We start from the raw sequence: 23,694 nt of genomic DNA, 5'->3' as shown, positions 1-23,694 counted from the left end.
TGTCGTAGTGACCGTAGCATGTCCGACGCCCCTGCTTCTAGTATGTGCCCTGTTGTCACTGAAGCCCTGTTGTCACTGTGTGTTGCTCTGCTCCAGGCTACCACCAGACGTGCCACAAGCCGCCCATTCCCTCCGCAGCACTCGAGCCCGATGCCCCCTGGGCATGCAGCTACTGCACTGACGACAAACCTCATCCGTTCAGTCCCGAGCGGTCTCACACTGCCGGTTCATCGGACACCAGAAGCCGGGCGAGGGACACGGGCCCGAAAACGGATACAGCCGTGGGTAGCTCGAGCGCGAAGCCTGTGGGTTCTTCTGGCCTTGCCGACGCTGAACAGGAGAAGCAGCTTACCGGACGACGACGTAGCTCACAGAGGGTAAGTGGTGAGCTTAACCCTTTCCGGGTTTATGACGAGTATACTCGTCATGCAGACCCCATCGCGTCTGGGCAATGACTAGTATACTTGCGCTATACTTTTTTATAAAGTCCACCCAAGGTCGGCAGAGCATCCCAGACCACACGGCTGTCAAGAAGCGGCAACTTAGAAAGATGGCGTCGGTTCGAGATGGCATGGTAACCGCGCACGTGCCGTGGTCCGTGACTTGCTCATGTATGCACGCAAATGCAAGTCACAAACTCACAAAGATCGTCTTTGCATTTGGAGAAAATAGCTTCGACTCTCTTTGGAGGTTGGCGAGGTTTGCCTAATCTTTACTTGATTGCGATGCCGGTATGTCCTCTCAATAATTAGAACAAAGAGAGCTGATGATCGCTTCATTGCAGAGAAGAAGTAACAATCAACTCTCCTCATGTCCTCAGTGCCAAAGGCAGACGACTGCAATTCCACAACGCTCATTTCACGATGATGGAAACAATAATCGTGTACTAGTACACACTTGGACCATTTGGTCATCCCTATTCTAGCCGCTAGTCCGTCCAGCAAGCATATATTGACTATTACGATAAGTACAACTGCGTGAACGAGGGCTCACCCAGCAAATTCAATTCAAGACGTGTCTCCAGTCAAGAATTAGGGTCTTTACTCGAGAACTTCACAAATACGGGTCAAGGCACCCCACAAAACTGATAGATGGCACGAACGAAAGACAATAGGCTAGACAAAGTGTCCCAAGTGATTGAAAACAGCAGATCTACCAAATAAGACAGCTACATGTGCCTAAACAACGATTCCCATACAGTAGAGAGTAGTATCAGGCAGAATGAAAGCCTTGGAAGTGCACAAATACAGCCACGACCGCCACAAAAATTGGACGACCGCCACAAAAAAATTCTCATTGCTCTACCTCCTTGAAGGATGAAAGTTACCAGTTATCCTATAGCGATGTCAGTTTATGCCTGTTGGAACCCCCCACAGCCCGCACGAAATACCTTTCAAATAATTCCAGGATGCAATTGCAGCTCCAGACAGGAGGAAGAAGAACACCGTGAAAAATAACGGCAACGATGCCCAAACTCTCGGGAAACGGCTGAATTCTTCCTGAAGATGTTAACGTTGAATAGCCATCGATTACCAGCGTGGTTTGATGACTTTAGAACTGTTTTGAGACTTAGAACGAAGCGATATCTCAAATTTGATGGAATTGTTACCTGTCAAATGCGTGGGCGAGCAGGCCAGCTGACTGGTTATGCATGAACATGCATGAGCATGCATTGATTTTTCATGGTTCATGTGCAGAAAACTAAGTTGCCGCGATCCAAGTGCAGCTAACAGCCGTGACCACGCCACCACTCCCCTTATTCATGGCTCACACATGACGGGTTTACGTGGCTCTAGTAAAAAAAAAAAAAAAAAAAAAAAAAAAAAAACGTACCATACGCACTGATAGATCACTGTACAAACAGCCATAACTCTGGAACGGATTATCGCATCGCCATGATTGATAGCTCATTAGAACGGTCTTGGAAAGGGCTTGTGAACCTGCTTCGAGGCGAGGGCTCTTGTACTCTTCATCAATGCAGCCCTGGCGAGGCGAACCCTTAGATTCAGTCCTGCTTTTTTCTACGCTTGTGGCTATACATTTCTCAATATAGCCATCCTTTATCCAGACATCCTCACGACACATTCCAAGCGGTCTCTGGGCAACAACAATCACTACAAAAAGGAATAATAATAAAATAGTAGAAAGGAAAAGGACATAATTATGGATACGAGTTGAGAGTAACTCTCCATCACTGTAACTGGATACTATATGCAGTCATAAAGTTGGAAGGCTGTCAGTTAGCGCTACGGAGATGTGTTGAAGCTAGGTGTCAGGACGTCGAATGTCTCAGTACTCTTGTCAGTTTTGTGCCTAGTTATTGCACTTTCTGACTGTATATAGTATCCAGTAACAGTGATGGAGAGTTACTCTCAACTCGTATCCATATGTCCTTTTCCTTTCTACATTTATTTATGGCTCAACATCCGAGTTTCAAATAATAAAATCAGTGAATAATAAAATCATCCAAATTTTCCAACAAAGCCCATCTTCAGGAATTCAATCACTTGCAGATAAAACAGAGATCATCATTACAATGTAAAAAATACGAACATTGTGGCTATGGCTACACGTAGCAGCTGTGTATGAAAAATGCTAGATTGTTCGTGCAATCCCCGTCGAATAAAATGGATTTGTGTCTTTGCCCAGCGGAACAGGGGCATAGAATGTTCCAAGAACTTCTTTCAAGTATCATTCCGCTTTAGGCTCGCCGGAACCGGTCCAGTTGGTCAGGTCATCACCAGAATATTGTGTTGGCCACCATTGACATTGTGTGTGTGTACTCTTGAGGGGTGAGGTTATGTGTACTGGCCATGACATACACAAAGCGGGGAAAGGCTGAGGGAAGGTCGGACCAATCGAAAACTGCTTCCGGCGGGCCTGCACTGGTTCTGGGGATGCGCTGGTCACAGTTATTTCCTGCAGACTGGACAGCACTATGTCTCCACCTTTGGATTTTTCTTTTCATCTTTCCAGATGATCATGGATTTCTTTGACTACTGTAAAACGACAAACTTTCGCGGCGGCTAAATTTAGCGTTTTGGCAAACTGGACCAGTTAGCGGCGATTAATTTTAGCGATTTTACCTTCCACCGAAAATCAAAGAATTTTATTTTACGAAGCCTCGGAGTGCTGAGCGCAGAGTGCATGCAGAATGAGCAGGGGCGTCACACACGGTACGACCACTACGACCATGGTCGTACCACTTTTCGTCCAGGATGGTCCACCCAATTCATCCAAAAAAGCAATAAAAAAATTCAAGGATCTTCGGACTTGTACGAAACATCACAACTTTCATTGCAAGGAGCATACAATTATTAGGTTCAGACTTGATGCCTAGCAGCTAGCACCCCAAGACTCCAGGCGGCTATCCATTGCGATAGGCGGTTGGAGTCACGGGTAGAGACAACCAGATGATGGATTCCTCACGGACGCATTCACTGCGAACTTGACGGAAACAGTGCTGGCGGCGATCACTGGGTCCAGAACTAAAAATGTCCAAGATCTACCATGTTACAATGGCGATCAGCACGGTCAAGAGACACTACAACTAACGTGTTACTTGTCAGCTACAACAACATATTCTTTCCACAACGACACCTACCTAGTAGACCTACCTCTGGCTCCTGACGATCTACTGCAAGCTGATGCGAAAATACATTACATGATCTACACCCGCGAACGCCGTGCTTGTCAACGAATTAGGGAAGCGCTTCATTCTCCGAGGTTGAAAAGTGTTTGGACTGCTGCTCTACGGCGGCAGAACATTCTGCAGCTGTTCACCGACACGACCCGCTCCACCAAACGACATAAGATCGTTTCGTTCGAATTTTCTGGTATCAGCAACAAGAATTGCGTCCGCGACGACAGGACGAAAGCCTCTCGCAAACTAAAGTCCTGTTGCCATGAAGACAGAGAAGATTCCGCAAGCCCTTTCTTCTGCTTCCAGTGTTGTAGCTCTCCAGTCCACTGGCAGATCTTTCAATCCCAACGAACAAAAAAAGGATCTTCTTCTCTCTGTATAAAAAATGCAACTAACATAATTCATTACATGACGTACTGTACTTCGCGACTGTCCGCGGGCCGGCCGTGCGGCGCGGCACACTTTCGCAGGACATGACATACGTTTTTGCACAGCGGCTGGCGCTAGGACTGTACTTCGGATTTTGCAATTTTTTCGAGGGCAATAGCTTCATTTTTGCCTTGGTCACCTATGCATGATCATATGATGATATGCAGAAAATACAAAAAAATCCATGAGAAGCGTTTTTTTTTAGTTGGAGTGGGTTGTCTAATGCTATAGGGGAACCCTCCTTTGCGGCTGTAGAGTGCTAAAACGTGCCCTGTTGGCCGAAAAATCCGAATTTTTTCTCCGGGGGACACCCCGGTCGTACCACTCCAAACAGCCCTGTGACGCCCCTGATGAGAGAATAAATCAAAGAATGAAAGAAGGAATCAAGGCATCAAAGAGAACCATAAGGTAAGTACTAGTACTGGGAGAAAGGATGGCACGTTCGAAGAGGGATCATCGGAAGACTTTCTCTTCGAACTGCGGAGCCACTGCGATACTCATCGCGATACAATTCAGAAGACTTCTTCGAGCAGTACAACACTAAAATCTACGCAACAGCAAGCTGGCCAAATGCTCCAAGAAGTTCAACAACACTCTCCACAACACTGAGACATTCTCCAGTCGATCGTTTTATTCTCTTCTGGTTCAAGTCGCCGTACTCCAACGACAACTAATGTTTCAACGGTTACTTGCAAGACTGGTGTTGGTACGTAACCCGTCGTTGCAACAGCTGCGCTCTTTGGTTGGACATAGCCGGCCGTACAAGCATCGATCAGCGCTTTGAATGTAGATCTACACTACAGTCAGTGCAGTGAGTGATGCATGCGCATGTACTGTACAGATCTGTTGCAAAACGATCGATCGTACAAATAATAATTATTTCGCGGGTCAAACTTTCGCGATCCGACCCTGCTCGCGAAAGTCGCGAAAGTTAATCGCTCGCGAAAGTTTGTCGTTTTACAGTATCCCCATCCACCTTCCTATTCGTGACATTAGCGTTACTTGTAAGATACCCGCTTTTTTGTGAAATCCAAACCTGACTGTGCTGTTGTGTTCGACTTTGTCCTGTCGCCTCGCTTGCCTGCAGGTTGCTGCTGCTGGCACGAGCGGTAGCACAACGTCACTGAAGGACCCATGCTCATTGCCCTCCGTGCCAGCAGCAATGCGTCCTGAGTCGGATCGGTCGCCTGAAGCACAGGTTGTCGTCAGCACGTCCCACACGACAGGCGTTTCTTCTAGCGCTGCCCAGCCATCTGCCGAGACCTCCAAGACCACTGAGCGTCCGCAGGAGGCAACTCCGCTGCTGCAAGTCGCTGGATACGGTCACGGCGAAGACGACGACGACGACGACGACGCAGATATGTCCTCCATGCCGAGTCTCACAAAGACCAGTACTTCGCCGTCGACAGAACGCCGAGCAAGCCTGCCGGGGGTGCAGGCGCCCGAACCAACGCCAACCGCAGATCACTTTCCGGCTCCAAGTGCATCTTCACCGTCCGTACCATGCAACGATCCGAGCAGTGCTGTCCAGGCAACAGGACCACCATCTTCAGTTCCGATGCCTGCATCCAGGTCACCCAGTGCTGTGGCGAGCGCTTCTTCTCGGCATTCCTCGGTAGGGGAGGCTGTGGAAGACGACGGGGAACGTGAACAATTGGCTCTGTCCACTGAACATGTCGCGCATCCAGCAGGGATGGTGAGAATCGAACTGGAGAAGTATGTCCCGACCCCTGCTGCCGCTACCTCTGCCGCATCCCGGCCAGTTTCCGGCAGCCCTACTGGCGGAGAGACGAACAAGAGCCCAGGCACGCCGTTGCTCGACGAACGAGAGGACAGTGGTGCCGGCACTGTAGAGCGTTACCAGGGCGACAACGACGACGAGCCAATGGACTGCGACGATGGCGGCCTGTCGGAAAAGGAGCCTCCATCGCTGCACGCTGGCGTTGCTATGGACACTAGTACACCAGCGGCACCTCAGCTTTCACCGACTGCAGTGGCTTCTCCAAGCTACCAGCAGCAGTCAGAACCCTTGCAAGCAGCGCGGTCACCGCTCACCGGGCAGGTGCCTGCGCTGAGCAGCTCTGTTCCGCCGCAGGGAACGCGCGGCGCGGACGCTCCCGAGATCGTGGAGATCGTCGAGGACATGGTTGCCGGCGATTCGGCCTCCCCTGATTTGGCTTCCCCGCCGGCTCTGCTCGCACCCGCCTTGAAGTCGGTGGAGCGCCTTGATGCTGACGCAGGGGGCGGCCAAGCTCGGGCCATGGGTCCCGTTTCACCACCGGCGCCATGGCAGGAAAGCGCAGGACTGCAATCACTGTCACCACAGCAGCGGCAGGAACAAGAGCAGCAGCAGCAGCCACTGCAGCACCAGAATCCGGAGCTGCAGCACCAGATGCAGGAGCTGCAGCCCCAGAAGCAGGAGCAAGGCGATCAGCCGGTCCAGAACCAGCTTGAGCTGCAGCAAACAGAGCCAGCGGAGAAAGATGACCAAGGAATGACACCGCTACCGACAGAGGACACGTCAGCCGTACCAGATAGTGGCGAGCACCTTGAAGAAGAGCAACAACAAGAACAAGAACGACACCACCACCACCACCACCAACAACCACAACCACCACAGCAACAACAACAACAACAACAACAACAACAACAACAACAACAACAACAACAACAACAACAACAACAACAACAGCAGCAGCAGCAGCAGCAGCAGCAACAACAACAACAACAACAACAACAGCTAGACCAGATCTTTGAGCAGGAGCAGGAAGAACAACTGCAGCAGCAAAGCATGCCGGAACAGACAGAGACATCGGATCATGTTGACACTGAAGACCTTCATGCTCAGCAGCTGCAGCAGGAATATGAAGATATGATACCCGTTGTTGAATCTGCCGGCAGTTGTAGCTCGTCCGAGGAGATGGCCCCTCCGCTTGTCGCCGTTCACTCCCACACTGCCGAGCTGCCACTGTCCGACGTTGATTCTACAGCCGTGTCAGCGCCAGCCCTTGCAGCACAGAGTACAATTATCACACCATCCCTTGCAGCACAGAGTACAATTATCACACCATCCCTTGCAGCACAGAGTACAATTATCACACCATCCCTTACAGCACAGAGTACAATTATCACACCATCCCTTGCAGCACAGAGTACAATTATCACACCATCCCTTGAAGCACAGAGTACAATAATCACACCATCCCTTGCAGCACAGAGTACAATAATCACACCATCCCTTGCAGCACAAAGTACAATAATCACACCATCCCTTGCAGCACAGGGTACAATAATCACACCAGCCCTTGCAGCCCAGAGTACAATTATCACACCATCCCTTGCAGCACAGAGTACAATAATCACACCAGCCATTGAGGCACAGAGTACAATTATCACACCATCCCTTGAAGCACTAAGTTCAATCACACCAGTCATTTTAGAGGGCTCCAACTCGGAGGAGGAGCAGTTTCCGGCCGGCATCGAAATCATCGACGTGCCGTCTCAAGCGTGGGATGCTGATGACATGGACGACATGGCATGTGACTCACTACCTCTACTCATTGGTGATCCGGTCACTGAAGACAATCCTGCACGCATCATGAAAGCGTCGGAGCCAACGCATACAACCGAGATGCCCGCTGATGCTGAAGGAAGCAGAAGTCAGGAGCGTGGAAGTGCGTTCTCCCGCTACTCATCCAGTTCCACAGGACATAGTCACGGCGGCGTTCGGGAAACGCGTACTGCCAGTGGCGCTGAGGACTCCACGGCCGCTAGCGCTCCTATAGCAGGCAGACAACAAACAGCACCGTTGCTGGTAGACCCGATGGACATCGATGCTCCAGATGCCGCTCCAAAGGTAATGCAAGACAAGATCCATTCAGCACCGCACTTGCAGCAGCAAACTCCTCATGCCGCCCAGTCGATTCCGCAGCTAGCCACCACTGCAGGCCGAAGTTCCACTTCGCCCGGCGCGTTCGGTAGTTCACGTTCATCCATCATGGCCCCCGAGCAAATCCAGCAGAGCGTACTTGCCGCACTGTCATCCGGCGACGAAAGGCCCTTGCTCTCGCCGCTGGACCGTGATGTAGCAATGGAGCAGCGCCGTCCCGCCGCAGCTGCCCAGCAGGGTCGCACAGCCGACCCTGCTGGGCAGCCTGCGAGCACATCCTTGCGCTCGCATGCCGTCGATTTTTCTGGCGCAGGCAGCGGTGGCGGCAGCTCTTCGTCAAGCGTTCGCATCGCACCGCCTGTCGCCGGCTTTGCCGCCGACCAGCAACAGCGCATCGGCAGCAGCAGCGGAGCAGCACGACAACAAGCTAGTCATGCACTGTCGGCGGCGTCGTCGTCGTCGAGGCCTGCGCCCACGCAAGGCGCCACCGCAGCGGCGGCGCTGGCACGCGCCTCACCGGTGCGGCCCTACAGCACCATCATCCGCTCCAACTCGGTGGAGACGATCGAGATTGGCGAGACGCAGCAACAGCAGCGACCGCGTTCGTTGCCACCGCAGCAGCAGCAACAGCAACAGCCACAGCCACCCAGTCAACAAACCTACTCGCAAGCCCCCGCGCACGGACATGGACAACCAGCTTTAACCGTTTGTCCCCCGGGTAGATACGTGGCACGCGCGGTGGGACACGTTCCGCAGTATGTGCCCTCGGCATCGTCGTCAGCCAGAGGTGCTGGCAGCACGTATGATCAGGAGCAGGACACGCGGCATCTAGTGGCCACCAGGGATGGTGTGGCTGTACGGCCCGGTGTAAGTCTCTGTGTGGTTGTGTCTTGCTGCCTCTGTGCAGTGTGTCTTGTGGCCTCTGTACATGTGCCTTGCGGCCTCTGTGCAGTGTGTCTTGTGGCCTCTGTGTAGTGTGTCTTGTGGCCTCTGTGTAGTGTGTCTTGTGGCCTCTGTACATGTCTCTTGCGGCCTCCGTGTAGTGTGTCTTGTGGCCTCTGTACATGTGTCTTGTGGCCTCTGTGCAGTGTGTCTTGCGGCCTCTGTGCAGTGTGTCTTGCGGCCTCTGAACAGTGTGTCTTGCGGCCTCTGAACAGTGTGTCTTGTGGCCTCTGTGCAGTGTGTCTTGCGGCCTCTGTACAGTTTGTCTTACATGTGTGTTGTATTATATTACAGGGACGTCGGAAGGTTTTTGACATTGGGGCAGCCGTGTATGGATGAAGGGTCCAGGGGGTCCTCCCCTGGGATAATTGCAGGGAAATTGGGTTGCCCAAATAGCCCATATTCCATTGCTTTAAAGATCCCAGGATGAAATTGTTGGTGCGGCTTTGGCCGCACCTGCCGCACCGGTTCCAATGCCCCTGCAGTTCTGTCGGTCGCCGAAGAGCTGGGGGGTCAGCGTGCTAGCCTAGACCGTTCTGATGTTCATGTTGAACTGCACTCGATACGTAGACCTTGCGGCAAACGTTTCCAATGGCGGTGAGATTGGATTGGTTGTAGCCCGGAGTTTCAGTGGCCCTCTGTCGACCGTGTTTCTCTCATTCCCCATGTGGGTTTGGGATTGCCTGTTGAAGGTCATGAAACTTTGAATTGCAATCGAATTCATCCCAACGCCTTGGTCAACTCGGTTTAGCTAGGAGATATAGAGGTGATGTGAATGATGTCATGGTGGTGAATGTGTGGAACCACTTGTGGGCACTATGTACACAGTGCGAGTCTGCAGTGTCCATGGTTTCGTTGCCGAAGCAGCACCACTGATGATGCAAATGCATAACCTCTATATTTTTGGATTATCAGTATTCAAGCAAAGTTTGCAAACCCACGTACATTTGCGAAGGTGGTAACAATAATAATAATAATACCGTAAAATTCCGTTAATAAGCCCCGGGCGTATACTTTGCAGAGCGTCAAAAACCGGGCGTATATCTGGGCATGGGCTTATTTTAGGGCATGGGCGTTATTTCGGACGCAATCTGCAGAAGATCAATCTATCAGCAACCCACTAGTTTCAGTGAACCACACCGTTCACACTGAGAGCGGTACAGGTACATCAAACCACAGCTGGAAATTTGGTCGTAACCAAGAATGTACGGAACATCGCGCGCTGTCCTCGCGCGCCGTGACAGTGTTGAGTTCTGCACTGTGCTGCGTGCAGTTGGATGGCACGCACTCGATCTACAACTGTTCTACAGTTTGTACGCGAACGCACGCTCGCGCGCTGGTCATTTTGAGTCCACTTTACGCCCTTGGCTTATTTCGGGCATGGGCGCTAAAACGGACTTGCAGTGTACACCGCCTAAAACTGGGCTTATTATCGGACATGGGTGTTATTTAGGGTGGGCTTATTTACAGAATTTTACGGTATAAAAATATCAGTATTGGACTCGGGTGGAGAGCCAAGGATTAATTTATAAGACGAGAAAAGGACCACAGATTGCCAGTTAGGCGTAAAACCTCAGTGCCGTTGGCCAGTGCCATGCAATGTTATCGCATGAGCTGATTGTAAAGTAACTGGTGGCGTCAGTGGATAACTTTGTAGCGTAACTTGTAGCTCTTTGGTCCTTTTTTCTTCTTCTTATAAATATCACACTGGAGCTCGCGCTATTCCGCCGACTTGACTTGACTTCGTGTACCCTGGATGGCAGTCGTGAGTCAGTCAAGTGTCAAGTCAAGTCGGCGGAATAGCGCGAGCTCCAGTGTGGGAGCAAACCCATTCCTAAACAAAATCATCGCCGAAGTCGCAACTTCTATTAATTTTATAAATATCAGTACATTCAATTGGATTGGTGCTGCGGCTGTGCTTCCTCCCGGATCCGAAACTTCGTGACTAGTTGTTCAGGGTGTGCTTCCTCCCAGATCCGAAACTTCGTGACTAGTTGTTCAGGGTGTGCTTCCTCCCGGATCCGAAACTTCGTGACTAGTTGTTCACATCCTGCACAGTTTCTGTGCCCAAGAAATTAGATTCAGGGGAATGAAAACACTTCGAGACGATGATTGGATGATACTTGCTTGAAGTGCGTGTCCACAATAGAACAAACGAAGTTTCCACTGTTTCAGTCTTACTGGCCTGGAGGTCACTACCACTTGATTCCTGAGAGCTCAATTCACAAAACGGACAGCTGATGTCACGAAGTTCTTGATTCCAGAGGAAATATCAGGATTCCACTTTAGGAGGACTATGCAGTACCACAAATACAGAGAAACCTGTCTAAGACACTAAACAGTCCGGAATAAAAGCCGAGGTAAAAAGAATTAAGCATAAGCGGTGCTCAAACCGAACTCTGACAAATCAGTTCACCAGAGAAGTAATGCGGTCAACCTGTCTGCACTCTGGTGAAGGAGAAGAGTGGCTGGACCATCGTTCTGCAGCAACAGAGCTTATCACGAATGAACTCTTAACGTTTCCACCATTTCGTGATCAGCTCTCTGTCACAGCAGAAAGGTCCAGTTTCTCTTCTCTTCTGTACAGTGAAACCTACCTAAGGCAGCCAGCTGCCCAAGGGACCGAATGTGCTGGTCCCAGTGCCCATGTGGTTTTCTTATCCAGGGTCATTTGACTGGAAATAACATCCCTTGGTCCTGGTTGTAGTGGTCCTCTAGGACAGGGGTCACCCTGTCAGAGTGGTCGCCTGACAGGCGGTCACCCTGACAGGTGGTCACCTGTACCTGTATGACAGTAACACCTGTCAAGGTGACCACTCTGGTAAGACCACCACCTGTGTCTGTCTGTTTGTCTGTCAGAGGACCTCCACAACTGGGAATGACCCTGGTCGCTAGGATAAAGATTACCAGGACATAGGGAGCACAGTTGTATGGTCCTTTGAGCTGTCACCTCTGACAGGTTTCACTGTACGGTGGGATGTGTGATGTGTGAGTATGAAGCGAAGAAACCCAGGTGGATTGTGACTTTAACAGTTTACATGACGAAACTGCTTCGTGGGACAACTGATAGCAAAGCCCTGATACTGATCATAACTGTAGTGTATAGTGTTTGTCGCCTTATTGTCTCTCTCTGTATTGTCTCTCATTATATGCGCATAGATGAGAGAGACAATACGGAGAGAGACAATAAGGCGACAAACACTATGCACTGCAATTACAATGCTGACTAAGCTGTTAGGCGCAGGTCATGGCTCTAAAATTATTCTCCATAACTGGTTATGGACTAGCTTCACAGGCGTGTGCGCTATCTCTAACCCGTACCGCTTAGGTGTGCTGACCTACATTTCTAGTATTATAGCATTTTGCGCGGGGTAGATGGGGGGGGGGGGGGGAGGGGAGGGGCGCCTGCTCTGTGATCTTCACCAAATATTTAGCACCATGACGCATAGACAGTTCTAGTGATCTATCCCGGGGGGGGGGGGGGGGGTTGTATCCGTTGTCTGATGACTGCTTCGACATAACACGTTGAGTTGCAACATGATCGAACTGAAACTCTTCTCTTCTTTCGTGTAGGAAGCATCTCTTGAGCACTATTTTACGGTAGTTGCCACAACTTTCCATTTACACATTGCAACAGTGGAGCAAGGCTGGTTTGTTGAAACTGTGAAGCAAGACGAGTTTGTTGCGATTATGAAGTTTCATGCTCCGTTCAATCATGGTGAAACTCGAAGCTGCAGTGAATTCGCCTTGCCTCACTGCTGTGCTGTGCGCTGCTACGCTCTGCTCTGCCTCGGCGGTACCCGGTTACGCTCAGCATGCTGAGTGCATCCTGCCGCCAGTGTCTACGTGTGTGTGTGTGTGATGTGAGCATCAGCGTGCTTGGCACCTTTATTCGCATCCATGCTATTGAGTACCTCTGCTCGTTTGGTCACTGAGAGTTAAAAAGAAAATCAAGCAAACAACGAACAAACAAACAAACAGAACATACCCAGCGTGCCTGTGCATGCCTTCACATGCTAGCACCAGTCCCCCCCCCCCCCAGTTCTCACCTGCCTGTCCATGCCCAGGCCTCGTTCCACGCTGGAGCACTTTACTGTAGAGAAATGGAATAGTCAAGCCGCTGGGGCGTTGCTATGTATCTTAGTGTGGTACGGGCAGCCACGTGAAGTACAGTTAACTCGTGGGGCTGGGATGGCTCCTCTGAACAATGTCCGAAATTTCGATCCCAAACCAGTAGTGCATTTTATTGATTCGCTGGGTACCCGAAAGTTGTGCGGTCAATACCGTAGTGGCGGTCAATACCATGGTGACCGTACCGTGTCTGACGCCCCTGCAGAGTAAAGGGCTCAGCACAATAATGTGGAGCACTGCCGCACACAAAAAGGCACAGAGGTGGTTTGCAGAGTATGTGGCAACTCCGAGTTTCTCGCACGATGCAATGAACTATTGTGTATGTGGTGTGTATGCATGTGATGTGTACTAGTTAATGTGTATGCAATGTGTAATGTGTAACTCTGGCGTTGATGTCCTTGCACAGAGTCGCCCAGGGACAGTGGTACGACCAAGCACCGCCTCACCGCCACCTGCTAAGCGTCCGCAGCTTGAAATGGGACTCGCGGACGCGGCCGCTGCACCGATGGAGAGTCCCGTCTCTCAGCAGCTGTCCAATCTGTACAAGAGGCGTGCTATACGCGATGGCAAGCAGCTGAGAGAGCTGCCGCCCATCAGCAGTGGGTCACCACAGTCCGTGATGAGTGCCACGTCCGGTGCCGAGTTGCCTAGCAACCGTGCGGCGCCTCCGCCCTCCGTTGCCCACTCTGGTCAAGCCACCTCCGCTCCTGCTCAACTGGCTCCGTCCCGTCGACATTACTCCAGCGCTTTCCTAGGCAACACGGACCCAGCTGCGAAGATCGCGATGGAGGCTGCGTCGAAGCGGAACACCGACATCACGGTGCACACGGCGCCGACGCCCATCGACCAGCACACACCACTTCCTGGCGTCAGGGAGCTGCACGACTTTGTCACCGCAAACAAGCCATTTCTGTTGGACCGCAGTGTGGTTGATAATCTGTGGCTGTTCAACTCGTCTCTGATCGGCTTCTACGTGTCGTTCGGCCATCGACCTAACGAGAAGGAGCTAGTCAAACTCGAAAGCTGTCCACTGCAGATGAATAGCCAGCACTATGCCGAGATAACACGTGTGTACGTGTCAAATTCTCGCAGCGCCACCAACCAGCCTGTGTTCCCCACTCCACCGCTGACGAGCCACAGCACCGCCATGCCCACCACTAGCGCGGGCTTGCAGCGCAGCACGTCCGGTGGAGGATCCCGTGGCGGCCCCTCCTCCTCCGCGGTGGCGACGGCGGCCACGCAGCCCAGCCTGGGAGCTGGTGGCGGCGGCGGTGCACCTGGCGTTGGCGGCGGCGGTGGTGGCAGGTATGTGGGCGCTGGCGGTCGAGGCATAGCCAACACGTCGATGCCTCAGAGTGCGTACGCCGAGCTGCAGCGGCGAGACGGCCGTACTAGAGCGGTGCGACAGCAGCAACTGCAACAGCAACAACACTACATGCAGCGGCGGATGCAGCAACAGCAGCAACAGCAACAGCAACATGGAACACAGGGTTACTCTACTGCCCAGCAGCACTTTGGCGCGTACGGAGGCCGAGCACCTGCCGCAGCGGCATCCACCGCTGGCAGTGCTGCTGCTGGTGGTGGCTCAGCCGTTAGCAGTGGATCGGCCGCGTACCGTTACAGCACCGGTGAAGCGCCATCACAACAACAACAACAACAACAACAACAGCAGCAGCAGCAGCATGCACCGAGGCCATCTATGCAGCACATGCAGAATGGCGGCGGTGAGGCTGTTGCTGGTGCTGCAGCTATGCAGCAACCTCTGAACACTGGCGGTGCGGGAGCGGTCGCTGCTGCCAGTGGAGGTGGTGCTGGCACCCCTCCTGGCAGTGGCGGCTTTCAGGATCCTCGCACGCGGATGAGACGACCCCGCACGTCTCCATTCATACCGTACTCGGCGACGCCGCAACCCCGCAAGCCTGCTCCGCAACAAGCACAGTCCTCCATGGCGAATTTCTCTCAACAGCAACTGAAACAGCAGCCGCAAGGATCCGTGGAGCAAAGAATGCAGCAACAAATCCAGCTATTGCAGCAGAGGCAGCAGCAGCAACAGCAGCAGCAGCAACAACAGCAGCAGCAACAGCAGCAGCAGTACGCAACACCACAGCAGGATGCCATTGGACAGCATCCGCCGCCAGGTCAGCAGCAGCAGCAGCAGCAGCAGGCTTCACAAATGCCCCGCCCGGTCGTGATGGGCGAGCAGCCTCAGCAGCCTCTAGCGCCACGTCAGCAGCTGGAGCAGCTCTACACGGAGCGGCAGAAGGCGGCCGCTCAGCGACTGCAAGCTAACAATCGACCGGACAAGCAAACATACGTGGCCGTGTACAGACCTCGAGGCCAGCAAGCCAATCAGCCGGACACCGCTACACGACAGCCATCAGATACCCACCAACACCAATCGAAGCAACCCGAGAGAATCGTGATCAAGGAAGAAGACGACGGATCGCCGACGCATCGCGAACAACATCTTGCGATGGGCGGCAGCAGCTCGCGTTCTAACTCACGCTCTCCCAGCGCGGCGCCAGGCATTAGCCCTGCGCGGCAAGGTAGCGGTAACACTGGTGGTTCCCGGTCATCGAGTGGTGCAGGCCCAGCAAGGGGATATCGACATGACGGTGATGCGTATGCTCGACACCCTTCCAACTACTCACAGCAGCAACGACAGGTGCGTACACAGCAACAGCAGCAGCCACAACCCCAACAACAGCACCAGCAAATACAGCAGCATCAGCAACACCACCAACAACAAACACAGCAGCAACCACAACAACAACAACAACAACTCCAACAAGGCGGAAATCGTGGTGCGTCCGCTTGGCGCGAGCCCGTTGCAGACAGTGCACCGAGCAGGCCGCAAGCACGCTCAGACCACGCGCCGACCGCCAACGCGCCACAACAGCATCAGTATCCCAGCCAGCAGACACGCCACCACCAGCAACATCAGCAGCAGCAGCACATACATCATAAACAACAAACACAACAGCAACAACACTACCAACAACAACACCAGCAGCAACAGCAGCAGCAACAGCAGCAGCAGCAGCAGCAGCAGCGACGGCCTGCAGCAGATCAACGTTCGATTACCGGGGCCGGCGAGATTGGTTCCAGCACAGATGCACGTGTCCATTCGGCTGATACGACATCGGCAGATCCGAGGGACGTATCCCCTCAGTCCGACCCGAATCAGATGTGCATCGGTTGTGGAGCTCCAGCCAAGTTTGTGTGCTGCGTATGCCGTCTCAAGTGGTACTGCACTCGGGAGTGTCAGGTAAGCCGAACGTCTTCTTCGTTTAACCCATTTAAGGCTACAGAGCATGGCACCCAGGCTCTACACTTCTTATTTGGCATTGAAAACCACGTCCTCAGCTCCTGGGCGTCATTTTCTATGAGGTACATGTATTATGACCACGAGTACATAACCTCCCTGCTGGATCAGGCGTTGCACACTCTGGGGGGTTATGTACTCTTGATATGACATACATACAGTCAACTTCGCTTATAACGACTGCGGATATAACGACAATTCGCGAATAACGACAGAATTTTCATGCCCAGAGCAAAGTCCATTCTACCTGTATACATGTAATGAGACTTCGGGTATAACGACACTTCGCGAATAAGGACACTTTTCTGATGCCCCGCCGAGTGTCGTTATAAGCGAAGTTGACTGTACATACATGTACGTGATAAACGCTGAATGGGTTAAGTTCATAAAGATAGGTCAAACATTCACATGTTATCCGTTGGTTTGTCAAACGCTACCAATAATTATAAGCAGGATGCAGGCGAGTGAGAACAACTAACTGACTGATGTGATACTGGCCTGATATATTTGTTAGGGGCCATCCGTAAATACCGATATTTATTAAGAAACGAAAACTAGTCGTTTCTCCTCAACCCTCCCCCTCCCCGAGAAGCGAACACATGCAAACGGTACATAGAATCGATATATTTTTTCTTTTTATCTGGACGTGCTCACACGTACAAACTGTGCGTCGATATTTTTTGGAGAAACGAACAGGCACTCAACCCTCTCCCCCATAAACGACTAGTTTTCGTTTCTAAATAGATATCTTTATTTACGGATGGCCCCTTAGCGTAGGGCAAACAATGGATAACGTGTCTGCTTTTGGTCCACTGTTTTTAGTTGTAATCCTTGGCTCTCCATCCAAGTCCTTTCTTCTTCTTCTTTTTCTGTTTTAAATGTCCAACACCACCGTACCTGTTGTGAAGGAAAAAGAAGCTGGCACAATTAATTTAGAAAGGCGACGTGGAGACAATAATCCTAAAATAATGCAACGAATAAAACTATATGCGCACTCAATATCACAACCAGAGCAACAAGTAAATAAGTGTTCCAGACACGTTGTCTTGTCACGATTATCAATTTATTCGTTGCTATGGTTGTGATATGAGTGCGCATATACATAGTTTTATTGAACATAGTAAGACAAAATCATTTCGCAATTAATGGTATAAGTATTCATTAGGTTGAGGGAAAGTAGCAAACAGGAAAGGTCTGAAGACAAATTGACCGCCGCCACCAGGACTCTAACCAGGGACCCTCGCTTATGGCCAGCGATACTCTACCGCTAAGCTTTGGTGTAGTCGTCATCCAAGCAGCAACAGTTCTGCGTTTTCTCCAGACTTCGAAACTCACGCCAGGGGCATTTCTTTTCTGGGCTGTTGCATGTACCCGTGTCAGGTGCTCAGATTTGATTCACTGTTCTTGGTAATGTCACCCGTAATGACTGTTTCAATTCGCACGCTTGAGGGGGGTTGGAAACGGGAACAAGTCTGAAAAGACTCGGATGGAGAACCAAGGATGTATTGGAAGAAAAACAGGACGTATTAGTATTGTGAAACTTGTAGTGCATGGGTCATTTTTCTTCCTGTAAGTCTGAAAGAAAATGTGCCTGTCACGACCAGGCCTGTAAGCAGCGATGGTCACTTATGGCCAGCTATGCTCTACCACTAAGCTTGGTGGAGTAGTCACAATTCTTCTTTCTTTCTCGACTCCGAGTGTTTGTAAATGTGTAAAACAAACTAACCTTGAGTTTGTACATGGAATAAGTAAGTTGAAGACAAACTAGGGTGAAGCCGAGGTTTGTAATATAGTCTATGTATATAATATATCCCAACAGTACGCTTGTACGTGAAACATAAACCAATACACAAACCGAAGCGCAGCCGAGGTTTGTATGATGGTTTATATTTCACGTGCAAGCGTACTAGTGGGATGTATTATACATATGCTGACTTTCATACAAACTCACAGTCAACTCCTCTTAGGCCAGCCCTAACTCCGGGGCAACGGTATAATGGGGTTTATATTGAGCTGAGGCCCAATATAAACCACCTGCATGATGGGCGGGGGGTTTGACTGGAAGTTTGTATGAAAAGTCAGTATAATGTTGAATAGATGTTCGCTACGCCTCTTTTTCATCACCCTTTGTTTGTTTCCTGTTCAGCTATTGTTTGCCCTGGAATGCTACATGTATTAAAATGGTATTAATTGAGTGGATTTTGTTTTGTGTCTATTCTGTTTGTGTGTGCGTATGTGTGTGTGTGTGTTTGCACATTGTGTGTAATTTATCGCAGATTGCTAACTGGAAGCGCCATTGTCGATCATGCTCGAGCTAGCCTAGCCTAGTTGTTTGGGCTGACCACCTGCTCTTGTGCTCTCTCTGCCTCTGCGAATGATAGCATGGTGCACATGTTAGAGAAGGCTTTCGCTAACCTGCACACCATCATCCTATTAGTCTGTTTCTGCTTACAAGTCATGCTCTTCTTTTCGGCGTTCTGCTGTCGGTGGTGAAGTGAGGCTAATTGACTGTCCGGGCCCTACAGCTGTTCACGTCTCGTCTGCACCGGTCCCATTGAGCGGCTCGGGTGACGGAAAAGTTGGTCGTACAATCTGCTGTCTTGTCTGTGTGCCAGATCCACCAGCCAGTGTTATTGTTGCATGCGCCCCTCATTCGCTGTTCATCTGTTATGTGCTCGTTTCTTGCCCGTGCTGACTTCTAAATAAATGTTGTAATTGCTTACCTCACCCTTTGCTTTTCTCGTGAATGTTCATATTTATGTTTTGTATTTATTTCCCAATAATAGCACAGAGCTGCTGCTAGTTCTGGTATTGTTTTACCTCTTTATCGACGATCCAGGTCATAATCAACCTTCAACATGCTCTCCACGCTTTCAATGCTCACACACATGCACGCATGCACCACGCTAATTACAATCCCCCGCAGTTCGTCAGGGATAGCCATTTTGGCTATCAGGATCCTTCAAACCAAACGAGTGTAGGTATCATTCCAGAATTTTAGCCGTATACAAACTAAACGAGTGTAGTTATTCCAGAATACATCCACATGCTGGGTAAAAGTAATTAACTGGTTTTATTTCTCCTCCATCCAAATCAGAATATTCAGTCTTATCTCATGATAGAACTAAGAATTCAACAAATAGAAACAAGTGTTTTATTAAAAGAATAGGTACTGTTTCGTGATTCGTGATAATAGACGCGACTGTTTCGTGATTCGTGATAATAGATGTGAGTTTCTCTGTGCATACATGCGTGTTACTTTTATAGCCTATCCTGGCTCTGAACTTCATTCACACCTGAAATGATTGGTCAACCTCCCTCGGCTAGTCGGAGTTCAGCAAGTGATTCCTCTTGGTTTTCTGATGATGGCTGTAGTCCAGGCAACCAATGGTTGCCTGGGAGTGTGACACATTGATACGAGTAGGAAAAGTGAGAATAAACTGATGAAAACCCCTTGCCTGCACAGTACTGGCTTGTGAAATCCGACCCAGTGGTTAAAATAGCTGCGCGCGCTTTTGCGCAGAGTAGTACATTGCGGTGCATGGTAGAAGTGCTGCAAAGTGCTGGCAACACAAATCTCAGGGGGTCGAATTTCACAGGCCAGCACATTGGTAAGTGATGTTCAATCATCAGAAAGCTACTGGCGAGTGTCGTGGGCATGGAAATCCAGTCGACTGACCGGGGCCGGCGCCCTCAGCTCAGCGCGTACAGATATAGGCCTTGGCGGATAATGCTCGAAAAGGTGGCAGATTCTGCTCGAAAAGCAGTGAAATTGGCAGAACCATACAAACCTTATGGCGGGCAATTCCTCGAATTCTGCTCCATTTCTTTATACACATACCAAACATGCATGAAACCTACCAGAAAAAGTATCGAATTCTGCCAATTTTCTGCCGGCTTTATCCGCCAAGGCCTAGTACTACAGAAAGCTGCATAGATTCTACAGTCAGTGCACGGTCCTGTTGAGCCGATGCAACCAGCGCGCTGCAGCGCATAAATGCATGTGTCACATTGTGTGTAGCACGTATCCACGGCTGTGTGGCCAGTGCCCTGGGGCCGCTAGACGTGCAACCAGATTCCCATGTCCGCGACAGTACATGTAGATACAGCAGCAGCAACAGATGTCCAAAATACTACAGAACAATATCAAACCATAGCCCACCAATTGTGCATTGATTGGGTTGAGGGAAAGATGTGAACGGAAAAAGTCTGAAGAAGGAAGCGGCCAAAAGTGCCGTAGTCATCATGCCTGTGAACCATACCTACCCAGCTGACAACTCCACTTCGTATGCAGTGCTCAATATCTGCAGGGGAGGGGATTCTCACTTAGAAGTCGGAAAGAGGTTCTATGTGCAACTTGAGTTTCACACAAAACAATCCTCAGGCAAACCGCTCCACACCCGTGTGCTCTTGTTGCCGCCTTGATGGAATTGCAGGATCGAAACACACATACGTGCAGACAGACGCAACAACAGACAGACACATACACGCACGCGCTCGCGCACACGCTCGCGCCCACGCTCTCGCCCAAGCTCGTGCCCACGCTCGCGCACACACACACACACACACACACTCTCGCTCTCTCTCTCTCTCTCTCTCTCTCTCTCTCTCACACATACACACACACACACACACACACATACACACACGTCGAAACCTTCGACCTCCTACCTACTGTAGAATTACAAATTTTCGTTCACGAAATCTTTCCTTAGATCACTCCACCAGCAGGTTCGTTACGGACTAAATTTCGTTTTCGGTTGAGGCCTGTCACCCCGAACGTTCAGAAAAAAACTTTAGTTTGGTACAAACTTTAGTTATTTCGTGCTCCCTAACGAATATAGCGAAAGTCAATTGACGCGCACGCGCACGTAGCGCATGACCGCGCCTGCCTATGCGCATGCACACGCGCACACACACCACACACACACACACACACACACACACACACACACACACACACACACACACACGTGGACCGTGAATGTGCACAATGGGATCCATTTGCCTCTGGAGAATCCTTGAAAATATAACACCAACAATATGCACGCAAAATACACACACACCCACACACACACAGCATTAAATTGAAACCCATGATGAAAATTACAAACACACATGCACGCGTCACATGTGCATGTCGCTTCACTTCCTTGTGTTTCAAGGTTGCTTTGCCCCATGCCACCACTGGATTCAGTTCTCTTAACTGGAGCAGACGAAACCATCACAAGGAAGACACCGTAACAGGCCCGGAGCCAGCTCCCAAGGGGTGGTACGGCCCCAGGTCGGCTGCAGGGCAGATAATTTCCGCATGCCCTGTTTCAGTGTCTTGGGAGGGTCGTGTCTAGCTAGCTGTGTGCGGCATCACATCTGCTTGTTCCAGCTACACACATATCATGTAATGTGCGTGTATACAGCCAGTGCTGTAGTCCTCACAGGACATGACAATACTATCTGTATTAGGATGACCCAGAGGCTTGTCGCGATGAAGACCAGTTTATAGGTGAGAGACTCTTCACGAGGATAGCCGATTTGTACCTTCACACAATTGACCATACACTGGACATCTGTGAAATCTGGAATTTATAGAAACTGGCACTGTCATGGCCATACCAGCCGTACCAGTGGTGCCTGCCCTGATTTTTTTGTATTTTATATTTTAAGGATTTCCCAAAGGCTTTGGGCCAGGGAGTCGTAAAATACCGGGAGGCGACACGCCACACAGTTCACGATCCGGGGATTGCTTCAATCGACCCGCGAAATTTGAAACGTGATTGAAACGTCGTCATCTTCTTTTCTCAATTGTTTTTGCTACATGTATATGCTTCGAGGCCTATTCTGGATCTCCGGAGCGAAAGCTGGTTGTTTCTGATACGTACCACGCATTACCTTAGGTTGAGCCGTGGCATTTGTTTTTGGAAGTTCGCTGCTTTGGAGACGACGGAATGTCAAGGTAAGTTATTCACGAAATGTACTCAACTCTGAATTGAGTCAGTGCGAATGACACCCTCTTTTCGGAATAGAACTCCACTAAACATACCATGCCCATGGCCCCTTCATGTTGTCCAAGTTCCATTCTCGGTTTGTGTGAAGTTTCGAGATGAAGTTCGATGATGTACTCACCTTTCCATGGAAGGGAAAAAAGTAGCATATCAAACAGAATCCATGCAGCATTTGATGCCACTATCCTCATTCTTCTGCATTCAAAGTGTTTCACATTATGGTCCATGAACTGCACACAGTATTTGTCATATCTTAACTGTTCATAACTGTTCTGAACACATTGCCTTCAGGAAACGTAAGGCAGAGTCGCCTGACCGACTGAGCAAAGTTCTCTGCGACGAAAGTCACGCTATCGGCGAATGCACTCAGGGCAAATACAGTACCCATTGTTAGGTACCTCCGCCCCTGCTACGTCATTCTCCCCTATGTCATTCTCACCTTTCGTTCCGTTGGCCTGGGTAGCTACTTGCGCACACATGTTTGCCATAGCTACCCAGGCCCTATATATTGCGTCAACTCTCTTCAGATCTCTCTCTCAACTCTCTTCAGATCTCTCTCTCTCTCTCAACTCTCTTCAGATCTCTCTCTCTCTTAACTCTCTTCAGATCTCTCTCTCTCAACTCTCTTCAGATCTCTCTCTCAACTCTCTTCAGATCTCTCTCTCTCTCAACTCTCTTCAGATCTCTCTCTCAACTCTCTTTGAATCTCTCTCTCTCTCTCTCTCTCTCTCTTTCACAATGTAGTTGTTTAGTTCCTCTTTCTCTCCGTCTCTCCGTCTATGATAAATGTCTTCCCACTACTAGTACCTGTCCCCAGTTGTTCCTTTGTGTCCTGGGATGGTGACGCCTTCTGTGACTCATCACCATGAATACCCTGTATACTGCTTGATCCACTTATCACAGAAGCATACACACACACATGCACGCACACACATACCCCAGGTATACGCCCCTCGCAAGAGAAGCACTCAAATCTGCAAATGGGTGAGTTCGGGGCGCTTAGTATGCTACAGATTATACATTCGTGTTCACAAGGACAAGACGAGACCAAAAAATGCAGACGAGAGAATCTCACTAGTAGTCCACAGCTGAACATCTCCACAACTCGGGTCACCAAGTGGATACGTGGCGTATCTACATCTTCCACGGTGGACTCATCACTTTGGCAGGCATCTCTGTCAAGCTCCATCATCCTTTACTTCGAAGGCCAAGGCACAAACTTAGAATAACCAAATCAACTGCTGACACTCGGACGATTCCTTGGGAGCAGGATTATTTTTTGATCTTTGGGACCAAACAGCGAACGCGTCCTTTGTGCATGACCTGCACCGCT

At 50.3% G+C, this 23,694-nt stretch overlaps 1 protein-coding gene across 2 annotated transcripts in view; it reads left to right on the top strand.

The window, feature by feature from the left end:
* Window positions 1-19,704, top strand: part of LOC135828868 (AF4/FMR2 family member lilli-like) — a 34,571-nt gene extending 14,867 nt beyond the window's left edge. For both annotated transcript variants that reach the window (XM_065341298.1, XM_065341297.1), the window contains exons 3-6: window positions 97-377; window positions 5,160-8,828; window positions 13,441-16,302; window positions 18,636-19,704. In XM_065341298.1, coding sequence (XP_065197370.1) covers window positions 97-377; window positions 5,160-8,828; window positions 13,441-16,302; window positions 18,636-18,677 — 6,854 coding nt within the window. In that variant the 3' untranslated portion in view covers window positions 18,678-19,704. The remainder of the gene's footprint in view (window positions 1-96; window positions 378-5,159; window positions 8,829-13,440; window positions 16,303-18,635) is intronic.
* The last annotated feature ends 3,990 nt before the right edge of the window (window positions 19,705-23,694 follow it).

The sequence above is a fragment of the Sycon ciliatum genome, chromosome 12 (assembly GCF_964019385.1).
Source record: "Sycon ciliatum chromosome 12, ocSycCili1.1, whole genome shotgun sequence".
NCBI classification, from domain to species: Eukaryota; Metazoa; Porifera; class Calcarea; order Leucosolenida; family Sycettidae; genus Sycon; species Sycon ciliatum.
This window is presented reverse-complemented; position numbering and strand designations above follow the sequence as displayed.